This window comes from Rhinichthys klamathensis, unplaced genomic scaffold (assembly GCF_029890125.1).
Source record: "Rhinichthys klamathensis goyatoka isolate OS25496 unplaced genomic scaffold, OSU_Roscu_1.1 h1tg000368l_1, whole genome shotgun sequence".
Taxonomy (NCBI): domain Eukaryota; kingdom Metazoa; phylum Chordata; class Actinopteri; order Cypriniformes; family Leuciscidae; genus Rhinichthys; species Rhinichthys klamathensis.
Window position 1 is genome coordinate 128,888 of NW_026606876.1, and position 16,025 is coordinate 144,912.

Genomic DNA, 16,025 nt, shown 5'->3' on the forward strand with positions numbered 1-16,025 from the left:
CACACACACACACCACAATTTGTTTTAAGCATAATAAATGATAAGAATATTTCTCTGTGAAAAATAAGCCTTTATTCAAAATTAGCACTAGGCTAAACATCTTAAATTGCTCTGCAGCTTGAGATTGCATGCTTATGTAGGAAACAAAACAAAAAACGAGTTTAGCAATTCACACTCCAGATATTATCTAAGCGACCAACGCTTGATCATGCATTATCTGCAAATATCAAATGAGCTTTGAAATCAAATATATGATCTAACTTAGAGGCCCTCTATAAGGTTTCACTGCACAATAGGAAGTGAAGGAATGTTGCCTGCACAAATATAACCTGCATAGACACCATAAAAGGGTAACATTGCCTTTGATACCCTCTGCCAAAATTGTGCAGAAGGGAAGAACTCTTTTAAGCACTTGAAATATCTGGATGTTAATGATGAGTAAAAATCCCAATCCCAAACATACTGTATCTGAATTCACCCATGCATTACTTTGAAAGAAAAGACTCTACTACCTGAAATTTGATTTCTGCAAAAGCGGTTGTTTACTTCATTACTGACTCGTATCATGCCCAAACTTTTCCACATTAATTAAATCCCCTCAAACCAGTGAGCTAACAGTAACTGTGCATTTATATGATATCAGAAGCATAAAGGTTTGTTCACTGCTGAGGTTGTTAGCCAAAAAAATAAACAAAACATGCAAAACTGTATTTTTCAGCAATAAATACACTCCTCCTTCAGATATCATAGCTCATGTGAAAACATTTCATTTTGATTATTAATGTGCAATGGATGATTGATGATCGCTTTCACCATAGGGGACACATAAGGTATAACCAAACCTATAATTTCTATGATGATACATATTTCAAAGTGCCTTCAGTGTCTGTCTATAGAAAGCTATTGAAGCTTTACAAATCATACACCTTTATGCAGATTCCTTTGGTATAAAAACAAAAACAGACTAGATGTCAATGGAAGCTGCATATGCAAAGGAAACGAGTTTAGGATATCTAGCTAAGACAATAGTTTGATAGACAGTCCTAGCAAGAACTATAAACATAATTTTAAATAGTTCCAATCATTCTTTTTGGTGATGTGACGTGACAAACATATTGTTTAGGAATTTTGTCATACTTTGGTATTTAAAAGATATTTCCATTTCTGTCATTTGGTTGTCAAACCAAGACCACAAAAAATAAACAAACAATCAAACAAACAAAAAAAAAAGACCTTGAGAAGAAACTGGCTGAATATGGTTGACACTGATGTGTTTCATGCTCAATCTTTCAGCTTGCTCTCCAAGAAATCTTGAATTTTGTTGATTTTTTCTTCTTGCTGATCGAGGAGATCCAGTATGACTCCCATGGGCGTCTTCTTAAGGCCAACACCCTCAATCTTGTTCTCCAACTTGTTCTTTATGCTGCGGAGCCTCAGAGAAGCGTGGATAAGGATCACTGCAGGGGCGAAACAAGACTTCTACTGAATCTTGAGCAACAATACCTCTATTGATGAACAGAAACTGGACACATGGTAATATATGACATGCTATGAGGCCGTACACTCAAAGCTAGCAGAGAAACCGAGAAACACGACTACTCTGTACTTCCTGCTGTTTCTCCCTGTAGTCTTCAGTAGTTCCCAGTGTATAGTATAGGGCCAGTATAGTATTATTATTATAATTTTACTTTATTAAAATTTCCTTTTAAATAAATGTACAATACATACATAGTGATAAATTGGAGGCTGCTTAAAGGGTTAGTTCACCCAAAATTGAAACTTCTGTCAGTAATTACTCTCCCTCGTGTCGTTCCAAACTCGTAACACTTTCGTTCATCTTCAGGACACAAATGAAGATGTTTTAATGAAATCTGAGAGCTTTCTGTCCCTCCATTGACAGCTACGCAACTACCGAATCCATATGTATTGATTGGTTTAGTCCAAATTTTCTGAAGAGACTCAATCGTTTTATATGATAAACAGATTTAATTTAGGCTTTTACTCACATATACACATTGATCAGCAAACATAAAGAGAAGCTCGACTGAACATGCACGCTTGAGCGTCCTCAAGAACCGACGCGGCTCATTCTCGTGGGTCAAGCATGTTCGGTTGAGCTTCCTTTTATGTTTGCTGATTAATGTCTATATGTGAGTAAAAGCCTGAATTAAATCTGTTAGTGCGATCGTTCAAAAACTCTCCGATTTCATCAGAAAGATCTTCGTTTGTGTTCAAAGATGAATGAAAGTGTTAAGGGTTTGGAACGACATGAGGGTGAGTAATTACTGACAGAACTTTTAATGTTTGGGTGAACTATCCCTTTAATTTAATGTTCAGACATTTGGTTATTTTTTTGTCTTTAGTTTGTAGTTATTTCTGGGCAGCCTGCTGTAAAAGGCTCCTGTAGTGGCGTTAGGCAGGGATGTTGCACATAATCTGATCTGCTATTGTCAGCAAGTGCTAAAATGTAATATACTGTAACTAGGTAATAGTGTTTTGTGTTGCCATAGCTACATGCAAAACACTACTAAACCTCTTCCTGTTTTCCACAGTGACACACAACAGCGACAACACTCATGCAGCACGAGTCTATCCTGAGTAAATATGTTAGGTCTGTATTGTGAATGTCCCTCACTGATATAAAGTCGTAGCTCAGGTCCTCCAACATTAAAGGGAGAGTTGACACAAAAATGGCACTTCTGTCATCATTTACTCACCCTCCTAGATCACATCAACGAACTCCTCCCGAACTTTGTTAATGAAACATAATTTAGTGTTCACACCAGCCGACGATATCGTTCTGTGTATTCGCGGCGCGCTGCAGTTTTGTCGTCTGCCGCTTTAAATGCTCGAGCTTTCTGAAGGGATTCTGATTGGCTGTCAATGTTTTTATCGTTTATCAGCTGGAAAAACTCGTTCTGAAAGCGATTCCAAAGATATTGTTTCTCAGTGCCGTTACTGTTATAGTTGAGGTGTGAACACTGCTATTCCTCTATATATATAATGATTTTAAGAACTATATCTTTATCGTTATCATTACAGTTATCGTCCTTGGTGTGAACGGCCCTTCAGGAATGACACGAGTGAGTAAATGATGACAGAAATGTTTAGTTTTGGGTGAAAAACTGAAACCATAGAGGAAGCCTTTTTCTGTTTTTCATAGCAAATTTGATAGTAAAATGAGTTATTTTTGTCAAACATGATGAGATGGCAACAGTCTCCAACACTTTTGCAAAATAAACAAAATAAAGGTGCTTTATTGGTGTTGATTGGTGGTGGTTGAGGAGATTCCCCCCTCTATGGAAAGCACTTTGAGTGCTGAGAAAAGCGCTATATAAATGTAATGAATTTTTATTATTATCATTATTGATGGTTCAATGAAGAACCTTTCCATTGCACAAAAGGCTCTTTATAAGGATAAAGCGTAACACTTTACTTGAAGGGGTGTGCATAAGACTGACATGACACCTTCATAATCATGACATGACACAGGGTTTTATGCATGTTTATGACAACTGTCATTAAGTGTCACACACCTTGACATAAACCAATACATCATAACCTCTTGACCTCTTGTGTCTTGGTAATGACAACTTGACATTACTAAGACAACACAACCTGTCATAAACATGACATAGCAGATGAATTGTCAAACTTAAGAAAGCACTTAGCTTTATGGGTTAACATTACATTAATCTGTCAGGTGGTTGGTTTTGACATTGGCTGTCATGAGGACATTATTACATTTTAATGACAAATTCAATTTGTACCACTGTAGTTGAGGTCAAGAAAAATATTCATGACACAGTTATAATGGCCTCATGACAGCCAATGTCAAAACCAACCAACCTGACAGTTTAATGTAATGTTAACCCATAAAGCTAAGTGGTTTCTTAAGTTTGATAATTAAAGGTTGTCTTGATAATGTCAAGTTGTCAATGTCATGTGTCATGTCATGATTATGAAGGTGTCATGTCAGTCTTATGCACACCTCTTCAAGTAAAGTGTTACCGGATAAAGTTTTTACACTAAGAAAGAAAACGGTTGTGTTAGGATCTGAAAGGTTCTCTGTGGAACTTCAGTGGCATCGCTTGGTTCTCTTTTGGAACCTTTATTTTTAGAGTGGGTGACAAATACGTAAAGTATTCCTGACCCTGACATAAACAACACATAAACAGAAATGGCGTGATAGTGCACTTGTAATAAGGCAGTGCAGATCTAATGCTAGTACTCACAGAGCATTGGGAATGTGATGCCGAAGAGGAACACCATCACTCCTCCACACAAGGACAGCAGGAAGTAGCTGATTCCCATCACACCCACCACGAACAGGGTGGGGTTCTTCATCTTGAAGTTCTTGATCACGGCTTTATTCTCTCCAGCCCACACAGAGCCGGTGAACACCAGAGCCACAACGGCCCCGCCAAGAAACATGCCCAACGGGTTCAGGAAACTGGAAAATACACATTTAATGCACAGCAATGACATGAATTCATCAATATTATTGCTGTTATTACATTGTGTTAAAGGTGCTGTATGTAATTATTTTCTACATTTTGCCGGCTGCTTGTTTTCTAGCCTCATCCATCCTGAAATCTCATTGGGCCGATGTACCTCATGTATATTCATCCGCAAGTATTGACAACGAGAGACTGACTGTGGAATTCACATGTGGTGTGGACCGACAACTCGTTACCCTTATGAAAATATAATTGAATGATCAATATATCAAACGGTTTAACAGTATATTTCAAAATATACAGAATAATATATTGAATAATAAGGAATTGACTTTTTTTTTTTTGCGGCTTAATTTTAACATTTGCTCTTCTTTAACAGTCAAAAGCAAAGCATGCTGGGAACTAAATCTTTTGTAACTCATTCCGTGAATGTGTGTGTGTGTATATGGTGGGTGAACATACATTCACATTTATATGGGAACATGTATGTGCAATATTTACAGTATGTACACACAATAAAAGAAAAAACTTTGTGAATATTACATGTAATGGTATTTTTGTCTTCATTTATAAATATTCTATATATAATAATATATAGCCATACATGGTCAATGAATACATTGCAGTATATTGAAAAATATAAGCACTAGTTTCCCATATATGGAAATGTATTATGTACTATATCCCATTATATTTTGCAGTATATTCCCATATATTTTTGTTCTTTAAGAGTAGGATACTGTGTTAAGGGCTGTTCACACCAAGGACGATAACGTTTTAATAATCATTATATTTCTATGAGACTAGTGAAGGCTACACCCAAGCCATACCAATAACAACACAGAGGAACGATCTAATTTGAAACACCTTAAGAACAATTTGTATTTAAAGCGACAGACGTCAAAACTGCAGCACATCTGTTTTAACACAAAGTAAGAAATGTGGCTGTTAAATAATAAACAGTAACAGCTCAGACCCCAAACAGATGTAGGGTAGGTGACAAATAATGCACATTTACATTTTTGCTGGTTACATATGATTGTGCCAAATTTTCACTGCAAATGTACACTCAGGTGGCATGAAGCGCTTCTGACGTGGCAATCAGTGTCTGCACACACAGAGCGTTTAATGAGGCTCCGAGGATGAAGCCGGCATTTACACCGCAACTCAGCAGCACAGAGCAGTCTTGCCTTACCAGGAAGTGTTTTACATGATGTGGGTGATCACCATTTATTTTAGGTTTTCAGATATTTAAATTACCTTTTATAGGTCAATTCAACTCTAAATTTACATACACTGCCAGTGCCCAGCCCCAAAAAATGTACTTTAAATTACCTAGTTGTGATTATTTCACCACCCGGTGTCAGTGTGCTCGTCTTAACTAGTTACAGCAAAGCTGGTGTGTGAGACCTGACGAATAAGATCAGAATGAACAGATTTATTTATTTGTATTAAATATTTTTGATAATTTAAAATACTAATTTTAATAACATAAAAAACTAATGTATGCAAACATTCTTAATTGTTAATACCATATTCTAACGCTGTCCAGGAGTTACTGTTTAAGATAAATTAAATGTTAAACATTGTTAAATTTCTTTAAGGCAGTTACCGCGCACATTCATTCAAATATTCTAATACTGCTTTTACGAAAATTAACCCTGGTTTACTACAAATAAAACCAAAAAACCCTGGTTATTGTAGTTAAATCATGGTAACCACAAATCAACCATTGTTTAATCATGGTATTTGCAGTAAAACTGTATTATAAATGGTGATAAATTCGCGAAAAAACATGGTTACAACATTTTTACTATAATAAAACCATGGTTAATTTTCATAAGGGTGTTTATCAGTCAAATTCATTTAAAAATGTAAATTTAACAGAAATATGATCACTAAAAGAAAGCGTCTCGGGTTCCTCGTGTAACCATGGTTCCCAGAGAGTGTGGAACGAGACATTGCGTCGAACCTGATGCGATGGGGAACATATACAATCCCCTGATCAGCTATTGCTTCAATGCAAATGAACAAGCGCGCCGTTATTTGTTGCGTAGTGACGGGCGTGTTCAAGTAAGCCAGATATGAGCAGATATCACAATGACTCACAAGTTGAGTATGACTTACTTTGGCTTACACAAACTTCCCCATCAAATTGAGTAAACATAATAAGTAACCCGGTAAAATTGGCCAGTGATTTGACAGTGTTGCCATCAACAGCTGATTTTTACCCACAAATGCGTGTGTTAATTTCAAAGCATGATTATTAGCCAAGCGAGACGAGTGTTGGTTTTGGTTAGCACATAGGAGCAGCAGAAAGCCCGCTCGTGCCCTATATGAAACGCAAGTGTCGACGCTCATCACACAATCTTTTATTATACGGCCTTGTCGAAACTACTCGCCAAGGAGGGGCGTGGCGACGAGTCTCTCAGTCATCCAATAGCAGGTCATTAAACTCCCGTTGCACAGACGCAGTGCACAAGAAGGAATTTCAAAATTATTATAAAACTTATCGAAAGTATTCTGTAAAGACCATCCAGCTGCTAAGCAAGTGTCCTGAATAGGCATTCCTCTTGCCCAAGCCCAAGATGAAGCCAAACTCCTAGTGGAGTGGGCGCACACACACCAACAGGGCATTCAGTCTCCTGAGAAACACGAGCTAAGCGGATGGCTTCCACTATCCAGTGCGAAAGCCTCTGCTTTGACACCGGATAGCCTTTCTTAATACTCCAATACCAGACAAAAAGCTGTTGAAGTGTTACAACCTGTGGTCTGAACAGAGTTAAAGGGATACTCCACCGGTTTTTCATATTAAACTATGTTATTCCCTTAACTAAGACGAGTTGATACATACCTCTCTCGTCTCAGTGCTTGCACTATATCGCTCTGTATTGCCGCAAAACTATGTTAGCACTTAGCTTAGCCCAGCGCATTAAATATGGGCCAAAAAGAGAAGCGACCAAACACTTCCTCGTTTTCCCTATTTAAACACAGTTACTCGAGTAGTGTAACTCGACCTAGGCTGGTGACACAAAATAAACCGTTGTGTTTTTCTAAGCGTTTAAAATTGATGACTATATTGTATGGCGGAATACCATAACAAGTGCTTTTGAGCACTTCGACTTGGCGCAATAATATCATCACTCGTGAAAAGTCCTCTTACCGGCTCCCGCTTCCTCTCCCCCTCCCTCTCATTTCCGTCAATACAACCAACGTGACACTTACTACCTGTGCTATTAGCAAACTGCAGATCATTTGCAATGGCGGACTTTGTAGATGATTATGACTTCTTTGTAGCAGACCCAGAGCCTATCTGTTTGAACCCGAGTACACGGAGGAGGAATTAGCTCTTATGGACCGTGAGAGGAAAGAAAAATTTTACGACTGCCGGGTGAATCATCGCTGCAAACGCGCCGCTTGCCGCGACACATGCGATTTGTCCAGGGTCTTCTGGATCTACACTGACCCCCACCTTCGATGGCAATACCTGGTCCCATTCTAAACAGCACAGGCTCTCAATTTCGGTCGGCATCTGTTCGCCACAGTCACACTTGCACCACCAATTGCTGTTTGCCCGTGGTCTTTCGCCGGCTCCGGTCTGTTCTGGATCATATCTATTTTCCCTCTCACGGTCCATAAGAGCTAATTCCTCCTCCGTGTACTCGGGTTCAAACAGATATGGGTCTGGGTCTGCTACAAAGAAGTCATAATCATCTACAAAGTCCGCCATTGCAAATGATCTGCAGTTTGCTAATAGCACAGGTAGTAAGTGTCACGTTGGTTGTATTGAGAATGAGGACATGCGTCACGGTAGCTTGCCGTCACGTGACGAATTGAGGCCGCCCACCATTTTGGGAGGACACGCTATTGGTTGCCAGGGGCAACAGTGTAAGAGCGATACAGAGACGGATACAAATTGAAACGGATATACGGATAGAAATTACGAGAAATTATATAAATAATATATATATATATATATATTATATAATATATACATATATAAATAAATATATATAATATAGAAATTAAGAAGAAATGGAGAAGAATGCGGCAAAAGAAAAGGGTCCTTACAGGGAGAAACTTACTATCAATGCCAAACAGAGGTATTTGGAGAAATTGGCTGATATTAAAAACGTCGACCCATACGAGCTGCCTGCAGCTGAATGGAACAGAGACCTAGACTCTTTACCACCTTGTACGTATATGGAAATAGTTAATTACTTGGTTTTTGGCATCAGTTATTACACTATGCTAGAATTCAAAAGCCTGAAATCCTTGGAAAGTTACGAGACATTCTGCTGCGGCTGGGTGCGCGACTTGGTCATCTACAAGCCCCCAAACTGTGAAAACACCGTTGTACTGGCAAAGGTAAGTTGCTTCACTTTTTGTCAAGTCACTTTTATTTATATAGTGCTTTTTACAATCCAGATTGCATCAAAGCAGCTTAATAATAGGAAAATAACAAAGTTTGTTTCTGCTGTACAGGAGCTCTGAATCAAACAGTGATGAAATTCAGTTCAAAGGAAGTAGTGTCAATTGGGGCTGTAACAATATTGTGTCACAATATATCGCAATACAAAAATGCAACAATATATCGTGGATAGTGACAGTAGTGTGTATAGTTCACCCAAAATTAAAATTACTGTGTAAAAAAAAAAGAACAAAAGTTTACAGTTTTAGTGTCAGTGCTACATTAAACTTCTATAAACTCTCATCGAGTCGGAGATGCGGTCGAAAGTAATGTCCTTTCTTCTAACAGCTGCAACCCAAGAAATCCGACGTCTCTTTGTCACATCGGAGACATGCTCTCCTTCATGCTTTTTCCATTTAGGCAAACGAAAAAAATGTAACAAATGGTTGCTACAGTTCCCACGACGATCGTGTGAGACACTGGAGCAGTTTTTTACACAGCAGTGTTTTCCAGGCATTCTAACACTGCGACAACCTCCTCTACTACCAATATAAACAATAAGCGTTGCTAGCGGGTGTCCTCCCAAAATGGCGGAAAGCTGTCTCCGGGGGGCGGGGCGCTGTGTCGTGACGACATCTCCTCATTCTCAATTGACGGAAATGAGAGGGAGGGGGAGAGGAAGCGGGAGCCGGTAAGAGGACTTTTGACGAGTGATGATATTATTGCGCCAAGTCGAAGTGCTCAAAAGCACTTGTTATGGTATTCCGCCATACAATATAGTCATCAATTTTAAACGCTTAGAAAAACACAACGTTTTATTTTGTGTCACCAGCCTAGGTCGAGTTACACTACTCGAGTAACTGTGTTTAAATAGGGAAAACGAGGAAGTGTTTGGTCGCTTCTCTTTTTGGCCCATATTTAATGCGCTGGGCTAAGCTAAGTGCTAACATAGTTTTGCGGCAATACAGAGCGATATAGTGCAAGCACTGAGACGAGAGAGGTATGTATCAACTCGTCTTAGTTAAGGGAATAACATAGTTTAATATGAAAAACCGGTGGAGTATCCCTTTAAGAGTGTATAACCTTGTCTAGGTGTCAGCCAGTCATCCGCCCCAAACTGCATACAAGCACCATTAACAGAGAGAGCTTGCAAATCTCCTACTCGCTTCCCACACGCTAGCGCCAGTGGTGCTGTCTTAAATGAGAGCACTTCCAGCTCGAACGCATGATGCGGTTCGAAAGGAGGGCTGTTCATCGCTCTAAGCACCAAAGACAGGTCCCAGACGGGCATTTAACAGGGGCGGGGAGCAGGGCTGGACTGGCCATCGGGCATACCGGGCATTTTCCCGGTGGGTCGACGTGCTTTGTGGGCCGATACATCTCGTACTTTAATTATTATTATTTTATTTTTTGTCTGAACGGCCCATAAAACTCGTACATCGGCGGCCCATTGCGTTTAGTTTTGTTTAATTGGCGGCTCTGGGATCTTTGTGCCGGTGTATTGCATTGGATAAAAAAGTCAGCGTAGGTTTTTCTTTTTCTCACAGACCGGCGCATGATGAAACGCGGAGATCAGCGGCCCATTGGTTATTTTCTTGATTGAAACTGGGCTGGTCCAATCACATCTTTAAATAGCTTTGAGTGAGCGAGCAGTGTCAGTGTGTATCTGTCAAAAATAGTCAGAGCGATGGAGAAGAAACGCAAGGAATGTGCAGAGAAATAGCGTGAAAAAAGAAACTTCAAAGGCCCTTCAAGTGTCTGATGAGGATAGTGAGGAGGATCAGGAGAGAGATGAGTGAGTGCAGAGAACTGTGGTAAGCAGAACTAGGCTACTGTCACAACACTTAGGCTATGTAGGAACCCACTACCCAGTTACGCATTATTTCCACATCTGCATATTTGATGAATACGCATTTTATTAGAATTGTAATGAGACGAGTTTGTAAACCATGTTTTTCGCCAAAATAAAAGCTTGATGCCGTTTCCGTCAAAATAAAAGATCATGTGTTTATCTCTTTCAAGTATAGAAATTAGTTCGAAACTAATTATGAAAGTTGCTTTTATTTTTCAGTGCATTTGTTTTAGAACACATGGCTATTACTGCCATGGGATTAATATTATAACTATTAATATGTAGTAGTGTAATGTAGACAGACACTATATCACAACTAAAAGAGTTTTGAGTTTTTCTTTGTTCAATTTGCACACTGAATATGGGATGGAGCTCTTTATTTTGAACTCTCAAAGTGTACCAGATTGATGAATTTAACATTAAAAAGCACAACATTTTCTTACGGGGGAGCATGCCCCTGAACCCCCCTAGAGGGACAGAGGTCCTAGCGGACGCACGCTGCGCTGACCTGCCCCACATGCTAATCCCACCGCTCCGGCCTGGGATGCAGACGCTGTCCCTCGCCTGGGATAGGAGGTGCTTTGTCAGCCGATTGGGCCACAAGCTCCGGAAACCATGACTGGTTGGGCCATGCCGGCTCTACCAGTAACAGGGTCTCCCTTTCCTCCCTGATTTTCTGCAGCACTAGCTTCAATATATTTACTGGAGGGAAAGCATACTTCTGTTTCGCGGGCCAGCTGCTCTCCATCCAGGGGTGTCCGACAGAGAAGAGAGGGCGGTGAGTATCCTACTCCGTGGCGAAGAGGTCGACCTCGGCTTCGGCAAAGTCCTCATCAGGCGCCCGTCTGAGGGTGTAGCCTTTATTCTCCGTGCACCACACCCTCTCTGGATGGTTCAACCTGCCCGGTGTGTCAACTGCCCTTATCCAATGCAGCCTCTGGTCTGTCCTCAATAGTAAAGGTCCTTGCACACTGAGTCCGAAATTGTCGTATGCGTTTTTTCGTATTCGTCATTCGGTGGCTCTGACTTGTCAAAACACCATTCAAAATGCTCCGAAAAACGCAGAAAATCGAATCCGATCTGAATTTTTTTATGACGGACGAAAGTTTCGAAAGCAGTGTGTAAAAGTGATTGACTAAACATGAGGTCGTATTTATTTTTTAACGGGCGTGAATTTCGGACTCAGTGTGCAAGGACCTTAATGCTCCTCCAGCCTGTGATCGATGAATGCCGCCACCACCGCTGCGTTGTCCGGTCGAATGCTCTCACAAACAGCAGAATTCCTGCAGGGCTGAATGAACAGCCTTCATTTCCAGGCGGTTTATATGCCACTGACTCTGGGCATCCGATCGAACCCGACCGGTCTGCCATCACACAGGGCCGCTCAGCGATGCATCTGTTGTGACTGACCACCCTCTGTCACGGGACGGGGGCTGCAGCTGCCATCAATCCCATCAGTCTCTGGAGAGACTTCAGAGCCATGGCTTGTTCTAACCCACCCGAAATGCAGCATTGAAACCGGTCTGAACTGGTTCCGGTGACAGCCGCGCGACCATCGACCGAAAGTCTAAAATCATTGCCAGGAATGTGATGGACTGAGAGGGCTGAAGCTTGCTCTTTAGGGCATGTTCCCTGACAGAACTCTGCGTTTGTGTTCCTCCAGCACCTGCTGTGAATGGGAGATGATACGCCAATCGTCCCGGTAGTTCAACATGCGCATCCCACTGAGTCTCAAGGGGGAAAGCGCTGCACTTTTATGCATGTTGTAAATGTCCAGGGTGCCAAAGCCATTTCCCAAACGGCAGAACTTTGACCTGATGGGGGACCGCCTCGAACACGAACCTCAGAAAACGCCTGAGATGAGGAGCTATGAAGGGGAAAGTACACGTCTTTCCAACCCATCGCTATAAACCAGTCCCCGGGGGAAAAGTGGGATGTCTGCGCACGAACTGAAGCGTGCAACCGTTTCTTATGGTTCTTATGGTACATGAAGCGACTGCTTTTGGACTTCCGTAAATTTCTTGTTTTTCCAAATAAAATCAAAAAGCATTTTATCCACCTTATTCCTGACAACCTTACTGCGTTTTGAATTATGGGTGGCACTTCCGGTTTGGGGAACTTCCATTCAAAAAGGCTGAAACGAATAATTTCAAATCATAAGGTTGCCCTTCAAGTAAAGCTGATCCGTCAGTTTGACTGGATGAGCTGTCAATTTTCCTTCATGATTTATTTTCAGACATCAAGAGAATAACGTTATACTTGGTATTTTAACGTGACATGTTATAACAAGAATATCTATGGCAAGAGCTCTTTTCAGTCGCTGCTTTCTTTTCCTCATGATGATTTTTATTTTTTCCTTTGCAATCCGCTGTAAAAGTATGAAAAGGTACAACATATACGGCACATTTGTGGTCTGTTCTCCCGAATTTAATTTACGATAATAATTCACTGGAATGCACGAAGAATCTCTCGTTATTCTCCTCAAATCCTCACGTTTCTTTCCAGGTTTGTTTTCACAGGTAAATGCAATTTATAATCTGTCAAAATGACGGAAATCACTTTGATATAGTGTCACGTAATGCTGAAGTTAATGAACATTTTTGATTAAGGCTTGTTATACAATAGGTATATTTGCCTACTACAGTGATATTTAACCAAAGACTCGCGCGTTTGGGGCTATTTTTGGTCTGTTGACCTTGTTGATTATTTTAAACTTTTAAATTTCATTTTAATGTGTCGATGGTTGAAGGGTGAGTCGATTAATGTCATCTCATTGTGACACTTTTTTTTAACATATTGCGTTCATAGAGCGAGCCTTTCACTGATTGTTTACAGCTTAACGGAAGTTACACCCATAATTCGCGCAACGCCTCATGGGGCGTAGGAATAAGGTGGACACAATTGTCTGGTAACTTAAGGGGATATTTCCAATGATAACGACACATAGACTGATCTGGAGATTCCTTCAGCTTTTGACAAAAGTACCCGCCCCTGAATTGACAGATTCCTTTGTAACCACATATTAAACCTCTTACTAGTTTTGTTAATAATTGGATTGAAGTTTGAATTATTACGCAGGTATTCATCTTTACATATAACTACCAGATATATAACAACTCCTTGATTTGCAATTGGAATATTACAGAAGTTAGTTAAACAACATTCTTCAAGAGGAAACAGAACTGATTTACTTATATTCATTCTTAGCCCTGATACATCTGAGAAATCTTTTATGCATTTCACGCTTTAATAATGTTTTTATTCCTATCTTTCAAAAATAAGGCAGTGTCATCTGCAAACTGACATAACTTAAATGTTTTCCCTAATGCTGTAATTTACTAAAATTTACTTTTTTTTTTTTAATGTGAAGAGCAATTATTTGTGTTGCTAACACAAACAAAAACTATTTCAAATCTGCCAGAAGTCCCCCTTGCTAATTTTATAGAACGGCTACATCCTTTGTATAAGGTTTTGATAGTTTTTTTTGAAAATAACTGCAAAACCCCTCAAATTGTATTGTTTTAAGTTAAGTCACATTTATTTATATAGCACTTTTTAAAATACAGATTATTTCAAAGCAGCTTTACAATGATAACAGGAAAATGATGCAACAAAGTTTGTTTCTACAAACAAATAGCGTCACAGTCCAGCTTAAGTAAGTTCAATGATGGTTCATTTTTGTTGTAAAAAAGTTATTTAGTAATTTAGTTAATTTATAGCCGCTCTGGAGAAAACGGTGATGTCATCGTCCAGCTCAGTTCTCATATAATGTGTCAATGCAGGCAGATCAATAATATTGTTGAATATTAAGAGTTCAACTAAGCAAGCCAAAAGCCAACTTAAAAAAAAAAGTTGAGTTCTATCAATAAATAAGATAAAACTATAACCTTAACCATATTCATTGTAGTCTACCATATATCTGTAGTGTCAATCTAATATTATTACTACTACTACTACTAATAAATCCAGTCTGTTCCTCGTGTATAATATTTTCTCATCCTTTTTTTCAGCCACAGAAAGTGACTCACCGATTCCAGAAAGCTGGAAAACAAAAGGCCTGCGCGAGGCTGGCATGACCGAGGGTGGGTCCCTGTCAAACACATTCCGCACACGCACATGACATATTTCACACGTCTCGGTGATAACAATACGGTGTTCTTCTGATTTACTATTTTAAATCCTATCTTTAACGTTCTGAAGTGAAATAATGGTGCATTAAATGGAGGATCTTGCTCTAGTCGAGCTGGCTCAGTGGCTGCGCCATTTATGCAAGCTTCTGAAATTATGTAACTTACAGATTAAATGATGCATTCACTAATAAATATAAATAATGAATTATACATTGAATATATTTACTTACCCGACAATCAGCATTACGACGATGGCGACAGCAAAGTAATTCGTCTGGAAATAAAGCAGGTTGCTGATGACTCTGTTGTTCCATTTGCTTAAATCTTTCACATCGGGTTTGGAGAATCGGTCAAGGCCAGGGTAAAAATCATCCCACGGTCTCAGCGGTGCGACCTCCATCCCTGCCATGATGATGATCTGATCACTGACAGCTCGGATGCCAACGGGACCGAGCGATGACGTCACGTGTGTGGGAAGAACGCATTGATCCGGGGAACACAAGTGGGCGGAGTTACCGGGCCGAGAGATGTCTGTGATTGGTCAAGTACAATGGATCAAAATAATAATAATTATCCTGGTCCCATATTGCGGATTTCCAATTCAGTAGCTGTTAGCGTTTCTCTGTGTCATTATTCACAATTAATTTATTAATTATTACACAGTTCAGCAGTTTGGATGTCACATGGTATGAGTTACTTTTCTTCGTGCTGTCAAGAGTCAAGATGGACCAATCACAAAATGCTGGCCGTCCAATCCTAGCGTCACATCCGGTCTTTAAACTGCGCGTCACAGTTCTTGAGCTAAAGTAAATAAATATGGCATCAAGATATCTAAAAATAAGTACATTAGGACTGAGTTAAACTTCACTATGATCCAGTCATTTGAAAAGAAACTGAATTCTCCTTAACTGGACGTGTGTTGTTAGTTAAAGCTCAATCAATTTGTGTGTAGTATTTAGGAAAACATCTTTCGCATGTTACTTTGAGACAACAGTAGTGCTACACTTTATATACCGCTATATTTAGCTGACTTTTCCAAAACTTCATGTTGTCATCTGGAGATTTTAAGCTGTATTTTTAATAGCCTCGACAGTACAACAGAAAGACATGGGGTCAAAATGATCAAAACTAGTGTTAAGCAAAAGGTTTAATCAAAGAACAAACATACAAAA

The 16,025-nt window shown here is 39.7% G+C and overlaps 1 protein-coding gene across 1 annotated transcript; it reads right to left on the reverse strand.

Moving 5' to 3' along the window:
• Positions 1-1,219: 1,219 nt before the first annotated feature.
• Positions 1,220-15,290, reverse strand: arl6ip5b (ADP-ribosylation factor-like 6 interacting protein 5b). The gene is made up of 3 exons (XM_056233332.1): positions 15,084-15,290; positions 4,236-4,453; positions 1,220-1,457 (listed from the first exon to the last, which is right to left on the reverse strand). The coding sequence occupies exons 1-3, from the start codon at positions 15,260-15,262 to the stop codon at positions 1,282-1,284; spliced, it is 573 nt and encodes a 190-aa protein (XP_056089307.1). The 5' UTR covers positions 15,263-15,290; the 3' UTR covers positions 1,220-1,281.
• Between the last annotated feature and the right edge of the window lie 735 nt (positions 15,291-16,025).

Bases quoted from the DNA above. Each gene is read 5' to 3' on its own strand.
- arl6ip5b (XM_056233332.1), bottom strand. From the start codon at position 15,262: ATGGCAGGGATGGAGGTCGCACCGCTGAGACCGTGGGATGATTTTTAC. The intron at 4,454-15,083 runs GTAAGTAAATAT...TGTATTTTCCAG, and splicing joins GTCGTAATGCTGATTGTCGG to TTTCCTGAACCCGTTGGGCA. The intron at 1,458-4,235 runs GTGAGTACTAGC...TCGCCCCTGCAG, and splicing joins CATCACATTCCCAATGCTCT to TGATCCTTATCCACGCTTCT.